General features: G+C 36.9%; 1 protein-coding gene across 1 annotated transcript in view; it reads right to left on the minus strand.

Annotated features, from left to right (window-relative positions):
• Window positions 1-9,126, minus strand: part of rps6kc1 (ribosomal protein S6 kinase polypeptide 1) — a 34,165-nt gene that overhangs the window by 18,614 nt on the left and 6,425 nt on the right. The window contains exons 5-9 of the mRNA XM_016521861.1: window positions 7,709-7,802; window positions 5,407-5,466; window positions 3,365-3,715; window positions 1,394-1,515; window positions 1,040-1,132 (exon numbers count right to left, since the gene is read on the minus strand). Coding sequence (XP_016377347.1) covers window positions 1,040-1,132; window positions 1,394-1,515; window positions 3,365-3,715; window positions 5,407-5,466; window positions 7,709-7,802 — 720 coding nt within the window. The remainder of the gene's footprint in view (window positions 1-1,039; window positions 1,133-1,393; window positions 1,516-3,364; window positions 3,716-5,406; window positions 5,467-7,708; window positions 7,803-9,126) is intronic.

Consider the following 9,126-nt stretch of genomic DNA (forward strand, 5'->3'; position numbering starts at 1 on the left):
TTCTGCTCCACTCTTACATCTTGTTTAGACACTGTCTGCCCCTTGTCTTCCAGGCCAGCTCGTACCACCTCTTCTGCCCTTTGGCTGTCTGATGTTCTCCGCGAACATCGTTCTAAGCTCAGGGCTGCTGAAAGTGTGTGGTGCAAATCCAAAAATCCTACTGACCTTAATGTGTATCAGTCACTCCTCTCTTCCTTCTCTGCTAACGTCTCCACTGCTAAAAGGACATACTATCATAACAAAATTAACAATTCATCTAACTCTTGAATGCTCTTTAAAAATTTTCCTCGGTCCTTTGTCCTCCTCCTCCCCCTCCATCAACTCTAACAGCTGACGACTTAGCCATGTTCTTCATTAGTAAAATTAAAACCATCAGTGCACAATTTTACCACAATCTGTCAAGCACATCTTACCAGCAAACAGACACTCATTCACATCCTTCTCTTCACTCTCTGAGGCAGAAGTCTCCAAACTCATCCTTTCTAATCATCCTACTACTTTGTAAATGTAATATATATATATATATATATATATATATATATGTGTGTGCATTGGTATTGCATATACATATGGGAAGAACAGGATTCTCATAGAACTAATTCTGTCTCTGTTAGCTTACAAAAATCAGCTGAATCTACTACTATTCTCTTCCCATTGACTCCCCATCTCAAGAGTTCCTCACACTAGACCTAGCAATCTTCCTCCTCACACATTCTCAATGTTGTTTTACATAAACTCTCTCTCCAGGTAATTGTATTAAAGCTTGTTTATTTCTGATTCAACTTCACCCTACTAAATGTGACATACATCATTACCATTAACTCATATTAGTCCAATATATTTATTTTGAAAAATAAATATAAATAAAAATTAAATAAAAATAAAACATACAGGCATACAGGTTTGGAATAACTTGAGCAATAAATCAAGACTTGGCTTTAATTTGAATGAACTATTCTTTTAATAATTTTCAAAATTTGTTGTGTTGTATGCAGTAATGATCATAATGCAGTTTTAATATTGAAACATAACATTGTACCTTATCAATAATGCCCAGCACTCTGTAATGCTTCAGCTCATCAGAATGAGTCTGCTCAGCCCACAAGCCACCACAGCACTGCGAGCCCAATGCCTGAAGTCACACCCAACAATGACAAACACGAAAAAGAAAAAAAAAAAACATGTAAACAACACATAGTACAGGCAAAATGAAACAACAATAGGCTAATGGAAAAGTTTAAGAGCCTCATTCGTAAAATGTGCACTCATTCATAAAATGTGTTCACTCACTTGTTCACTTTTACATCATCAATTAAAAGTAACTGTAAAAATGGGCATTTTGTAAATGAGGCCTCATGTTTCATTGTGAAGGTGAAAGATCACACACACTGACCCTGCTTTGAGTGGAGCTCTGACCCATGCTGTCTTTGAGCTGTCCAGAAATGAGCTCGGCACGCATCAGATATTCTGCTGTCTTTCTCTTCACAGCCTCCCTTCTGCTGGGACTTACCTCTCCTGAAATATGCAATACATACACTCGCATTAAACTTGCATGTCTGTTTAATGGTCCACTCCAAAAGTTCAGTTTGGTTCATTTGCTTGGTATTAAAACCGCTTTTCAAACTGGGATGTGCGCAACCTCACAAGTTTGAAATTTGGAGAGAATGAACCACTACTAATGATGTATAACAAAAATAACATAAAATTATAATTTATCCATAGTAGACAGTTACATATTCTAATTAAGCTCATGCTAAAGTGCCCCTATTATGGTTTTTCATATATTTCATATATGTAGTCTGTCTGTAATATAGCTGTTTGTCAATGTAAAAGGTCTACAAATATTCAAAGATCAAAGTGCATGAGCTATGATCTCCCAAAAGAAAGAACTGATTCTGAGCTGCCTGAAATGAGCCATCAGTAAATGAAAAGCCCGCGAACATGTACATGTACAAGTATTTTCTGGGTAAGTGTTTATTATTCAGCTGTTGTTACTGTTGAGCTGTGTATACTGTCCATGTTTACTAGGCATGGGCCGATTACCGGTTTCAAGGTATACCGCGATTTGAACATTTCACGGTTTCAAAACCACTAATATTTTCCGTTATACCGTTCCTGCGGTAAGCGCTGTTTTCATGTCTCCTCAAAAGACTGAAAGTGTAGGAATCCCTCAGGTTGAGTGCAGTGTAAAGAGTAACACGACCCTCCTCCTTCTGTTGGTGTGAGCGAGCGGTCAGTCACGTGTGTGTAGGACGGCCGAACTTAAAGGAGCTTCCCCTGGAACTTACGCGATCGGCAACCGGCCGTTTTTTGTTTTATTGCAACTCATCTCTGTTCTGGACTTGCACAAACTGCGTTGCAATGCAATCATTTTCCAAAATGTAATTTATGTGAAAATATAAAGTCTGTAAACGCCCGTTAACACAGGCCAGAGACATTGAAGATGGACGCACAGAGAAAAATACTGTAGCAGGCAGATCACTCACTGTTCATGATGCACGAACTATTGGAAGAAAATCCTCAATATTGATTTGGGGGTTTATATGAATGTGTTTCTGAAGGGAACTGACTGAATTATATAAATGATATGTATATGAATTATATAACTAAAATTAAATAACTGTAATTACAGATTTAGGTTAAACAAAGATGTCAGTCTTTATTTTTCTTCTTTTTAGGAAACAAATCAAAGAAAAAATAAACAAATTCTACTGTTCCTAATATTCTGTATGTTGCTCAAAAACAAAATATATTGTGTTCAGCAGAAAAAAGTTTTTTACTCAGTCATTTAAAAATAACACATTTTAGAGCTGTAACAAAAATACTGTGATACCGTGAAACCGTGATATTTTTGCTTAAGGTTATCATGCCGTCAAAATCTCATACCGGCCCATGCCTAATGTTTACTGTACTAAGAAAGCCTCCAGGGCTCAAATTCAGATAGTTTTGGCTGTAAACAAAATACTGTGAACTGTGAACAACTGGGTAAATGTCTGCCACTAGTACTCACAGTATGTCACATTTTTGGCAGAAACCTAGGCGTGTTAAACTGTTTTCTCTTAATTGTGGTCAAGAGAAACATGCTTAGATGACTTTGTCTGAACCATGAATTGCTTTCTCAGAAGTATTTTTAATCTAAGATAAAAAAACTAAAAAAAAAACTTCTAAAAAAGCAATTCATACTTATAAGACTAAGAGTCCAGAAGAGAGGACTTCAATTACAAAGTTTATCCTTCAAATGAAATTCGCATTTACTTGACATTACATAATGCCACTTTCTGTTAAAACCCTGGAATAAGCCAAACCGAGCACATGCAGACAGTTCTGCCTGCTGAAATACAGAGTTATGCATTAAATTATATACCTTGTACACCCTGCAGCAGAAGATCTACACCTCTACGGTAGTAGGAAAACGCCACTGCAAAGTCCTGCTCCACTTCTTTCTGGGCAGCTAGAGTGATCTGCTCACTGGCCTCTTCCAGGTAGTCCTTCTTCTCCGAGTAGTTCCTGAGGCTGGAGGTGAAGCTCAAAGCCCCACTGCTATGGCTGGACTCTACTCCCAGCCGGCTTGGGGACGTCACTGGCTGTTGGATCGGAGACGAGTTGCTTTGTGTTGCTGTGTGCCTGATGCTGCCTGATGCCATTCCATCATCCACTGCAGCCAGAGTGTCTCCATCAACCTCCAGAGAATTCAGCTCACTGTCACTGCTGCCACCTGTCATTAAGGACACAAATCTAGCATGAATTCAAAATAGCTGACTTCTTGTTGGGCAGAGCTAATGACTAATTTTGAAAGTTGTATGGCTTTACAACAACAATATATACGAGTCTGGGGACTGTAGGACAATCCTGCCTCTGTAGGGCCATATTCCAGCGGAGTTTAGCTCCAGCCCCAGTTAAACACACCTGAACCAGCTAAGGTCTTCAGGATCACTAAAAACTTCCAGGCAAGTGTGTTGAAACTAGCTGGAGTTAAATTCTGTTGGAAAAAGCTGACCCCCTCCCAATTTTAGTCAAAAGGGGGCGCTACAGAGTCCACCTACACAGTATGTCAATGTTTTAGCTTTTGTCTATGGCTAATGACTGACAACTCTGATGTGTGCCCTGCATTTCATTAAATTTTAAGCATGCCAAGAGCCTCAAAAATACACAAAGAAAAGATTTTCTAAGAACGACGCAGTACCATTTAAGATATCGAGAACCCTTTGCAATTTTATATGTCTTGAAATTATTCTTACAAAGTTTGAAGCGATTTTGTTGAATATAAAGAGACTATTTAAAAGCCTGTTGTATGTCTCAGTGCTATGTCAGTTGATAGCACTAAGACATGTGATGTCCATGTGATAAACCCTCAAGACCTCAAGTTTACTCTAAATCACTCAATGCATTGAGAAGATACGAGGCACTTCTTGTTTCCCTTTTTTCCCCATAAATGTATTGCCTCGCCATGGCGAAACCAATTAAGATAACAAAAATCAATTTGAAATTTATCATCTTCAATGTCAATGCCAAGATGTTGACCAAGTTACATTTACATTTATTAATTTTGTAGATGCGTTTATCCAAAGCGACTTACAATTGAGGAATACAACAAGTGATTCATCATAAAGAGGCAAATAAATGAAGGAAGTGCTCGTAGTACAAAGTTTCAGGCATTGTTCAGATTAGTACAAGCTAGACAGGGAGAGATTAAGGAGAGAGAAAGCAAAGGTTGTTTTTAGGATGAAGTCAAATGGTGACGAAAGAGATGAATTTTCAGGTGTCGCTTGAAAATAGTCAGGGAATTAGTTATTGTCATTAGTTATTGTCAGGAATTAGATAATTCGGTGACAATCTCAGTACTCAAAACAGAATTTGAAACCACAGCGGCTCACACAGTGTCCATTATTTTTCAGAGTCTCCAAAGAATGTGAGCACAATAATTCTAAAACATTTTGCTAAAATATTTGCCATCCAAAAGTAGAAGCACTTCAAATTTCTTCTTGAAAGCTTCAGTTATTTTTCATGTGGCTAAGTACACCTGCAAAAGTTTTGGGATTGACTAAATCTCAAATTAAATGAGGGCTTAAAAGTGATAACAATAGCAACGGGCACAAAAATAATACATAAAAATAAATTAAAAGTAAATTAAAAATCTGTGCAGTATAAAATGCAGACTAATAGGCTACACACTAAGGCTTTTTTTTATTTTTTACTTATTATTATTAGCATTAATAATTAACCAATTTTATAAATTTATTTATTTTCACATAGTTAAATAAAATAGTTAACTAGCTAAATAATTGTAACAGTTTTTGCCGTGGTAACGAAACTGGTACAGAGAACCATAAAAATGTCACTGGTATTAGTACTGAAATTCTGGCATTATGACAAGATTATTGACACATTTTGGAAACTCTCACTTACGCTCATGTTCACATGGGTTGGCCACTGTCAAATCATCCACAACACTGATATCTTTAGGAGCTACGGAAAGGCAACATAGAAAAAATACAAAATCAGATTCAATCAAACTCAAATATCAATTCAATCAAAAAATTAAAACAGTTTTCTGAGACGGTATGGAAGTCATGAGACGGCAAGAATATCTTGCTGTCTCATGACTTCCATACCATCTCAGAAAACTGTTTATATGCAGATATTAAAATAAGCTAAACAGATCAATATCATCACAATATTCATACAATATCAATATTTCTCAAATGAAATGGTGAAAAGCTTGTGAAGTGACTCTCAGAGCAGCTCTGGAAATGAAGTTCATGTCCTCACATATTGAGACAGCAGACATGGAAAAAAAGCACAAAACCTGTGCACAGAAAAGTAGCTCTTTCACGTCAGCTGTCAAGTACAAATGAGGTTATTTCAAAAACACACCAAATTCATAAACAGTCTATGTCATGTCTGCCAACTGTAAACAAGCTGCATTTGTATCAGTATATTAGATCTGGACATGGCCACACACTACAAACTCAACTCAGTCCTTGCCCCCCCATCTTTTTTATTTTTTATTTTTTTAAACGTATTTCATGGGTAGGAATTATTTAAATGAGGGATACTGTGACATGTAAGTTCCTGGAAGAAAACCCAGGACTATAATCAAGGTGGTTTGAGGGAGCTCATTAACAGCGCTTACTAATATATAGGGAATGACTCACTTTGTAGTGGACTTTGTCCCTTGTAACTTGTGCAGAGTGCAGAAATTTTTCATGCACAAACAGCAACATTATGCACTAAAGAAAGTTGAAAATTTAAGAAAGCATAATAGGATCCCTTTAAAAATAACAATAAAGTAGTTCTCTAACCAGGAGCCTCCAACACTGGCAAAACAAAATGTAGGGTGGAAATAGGGTTGAACACTGGATGAGAAGCACCATGTCTTTAAAATTCAAATACATTCTTTTCTATGAATCTACGCACACCTTTCTTTGAATCAAAGGCCGGCTTTTTGTACTACCTGCAGATTACCGCAATAATCATAAAACCGTGCATACTATTGACGAATGTTCAGCACTTGTCCGCATGTGGTTTAATGCACTATGTATTTTGCATAGTTTAAATATAAGCTAAAACGAGCACCCTATTTGACTGCTTTTTGTAGAGTTATTACTGAATTTTTAAATTAGCAAAAAGTTGCAACCTGCATAATCATGACTGATCATTGTTTATATTATTCACTGGTGTGCATGGGCGTAGCTTGTATTTATAGCGATTTAAGAATTTTACTAAATATTTATTTATAAAGTTTTCTATGAAGTTCGGTTTAGGGCATAGCACACTACTTTTATGCCGACCATTTACATCCAAATGTTATTTAATTTTCACAGAACACAACCTTTAAATAGATTTTAGAATATAAACTGTTTATCGTCTATTCAGTAAGACTAAATAAAAAGTGTGCACCTCATTGTGCCTTAACTTGAATCAAGCCCAACAAATGTCTGTTTTAAAAACAGTGGATGAGTAATTCACTCCTTGATTTGCTTAATAAAAGCCTCCTTTGAGATCGTTTTGACAGACATGTTTATTGTGCATTTTAAACGTGTTTATTGCTAAGTTTAATGTGGCAAAATAGAAGCGCAGCTGTAATTCGTGGGCAATGTATGTGGTTAACATGACAACCTCATGCACTTGCCACTGCTCTAGGTGAATGTGAATATGTAGATTTACTATAGCAAAACTAAAATGTGTTTAAAAGTACGTCTGACCAAATCCACCGGTTCGGTTTGGCCCCCCCAAGCTCAAACGTCAAGCTACGCCTATGCTGGTGTGTCAAATTATGCAAATCACTAGGACAGCAACATGTACTATATTGTTATGTTATAATGCTTAATTACAATAATTAATTTGAAATAACCCAATAAATTTATATAAAATCTTTTAAGACAATCTTAGAAGATTATTTTTAAAGTTTTGTTTTAAGAACACTCTTAAAGGGGTCATATGATGCGATTTCAATTTTTCCTTTCTCTTTGGAGTGTTACAAGCTCTTGGTGCATAAAGAAGATCTGTAAAGTTGCAAAGACTAAAGTCTCAAATCCAAAGAGATATTCTTTATAAAAGTTAAGAGTCAGCCATTTTAGCAGCATCATATGACCCCTTTAAGAAGTATTTTTGGGAATACAAAAATTAACTATATTGGATGTGGGACATTTTTTAAGTGTGACTTTAATTTAACAAAGCGAGTTTGACACTTTACGGATGAACTTACCTTCAGAGCTGCTATCTAAGAGGCTGTCAGCTAAGAAATCAGAGAAGGGCTCGGCTGGGCCGATGAGCTCAGAGCTGTCTTGCACCTCACCACCCTAAAACACACACACACACACACACAAGCCATTTGAGGTTACCATGTTTAATTCCTGTGAGATGGGGAGGAAGTGATAAACAAGAAATTCATGAAAGGAAACCGTTTATTCTGTCTGTGGGTCTTCCTGGAAAAAAAAACTACACTACCAGTTAAAAGTTTGGACAAATCTACTGGTATTCTTTATACCATATTTTCGCAAAATTTTAGAATACATTTTTTAATAAATACAAATGGAAATGAGAAAATGTCTAATAAAACAAACATTAATTATAGTTCTTAATTTCTAGGGTGTTCTGCCTGGTTGCCAGGCCATTGCTAGGTTGTTGCTAGACTAACAAATACTCTCATTAGACAGCATTAGATCTCACTAGACCCTGTTTCTCAACTTTTGGATGCTCGACTGCTCTCAGCACTTCCTGTTATCAGTTCCACTGAAAACTGAAATCACCCACTCTGCTCATTACGTGCTAGTGGACACCCCTAGTCAGCAAAAACGGCAGAGACAGGAAGTGTCTCATATCTTACACACGCAGTGAATGATTTAGATCTAACTTGAGCCATATGTTAGGTGAAGTGGGCTGATCGCACAGATGTGGCTATTGTTAGTCAAAGTCACAGCTCCACCAACTGGCAGCAGTGTATCACTCACAGCAGGCTTTGAAACAGTCCTCTTATATTTACCTCAATCACTTGAAGCTTCGTCAGAGTAATGTAAAGACACAACTGACGTAAAATTGCAAAATAATACTTTTAAGTGAAAAGCTGCAAACTGCATCTCTCGTTCAAACTCTCTTTCAGCCCGTCAGTCCTCTCATCATTTCCTCTTTAGTATGTTTACACTGCATATAGGGCTGCACGATTATGATTGTCATGCGTATCTTGTCAGTAAAGCCGGTTCTGTGATTAGTAATAAATCTCCAGCACGTGCTTTCAGATGGAGCAGCATTTACGACACACAACCATAGTTCACTGACAAGCTACGCAAAATCGCATTCATAATCGCAGACGATTTAATCGCACGGTTATGAAATCGAAGAAATAGTTCTGCGACCGTGACAGCTGTTTGCGTAGCTTGTCAGTGAACTACAGCTCTGTGTAGTAAATGCTGCTCCATCTGAAAGCATGTGAAAATACCACATTTAATAACATTTTACTCCAAAGTCACTTCATAACGTCAGTCGAGTGTTTGAAATAAATCCTTCAGTGAGATGATGTGGCTTCTTACACAGAATAAGGCACGCAACATATTTCATAGTATTCTAAGCAGTGATAAAGGCTATGTCGATTAGCATTGCATTATTATATACTTTATTATAATAAAA

Source organism: Sinocyclocheilus rhinocerous, unplaced genomic scaffold (assembly GCF_001515625.1).
Source record: "Sinocyclocheilus rhinocerous isolate Xijiao unplaced genomic scaffold, SAMN03320098_v1.1 scaffold270, whole genome shotgun sequence".
Taxonomy (NCBI): domain Eukaryota; kingdom Metazoa; phylum Chordata; class Actinopteri; order Cypriniformes; family Cyprinidae; genus Sinocyclocheilus; species Sinocyclocheilus rhinocerous.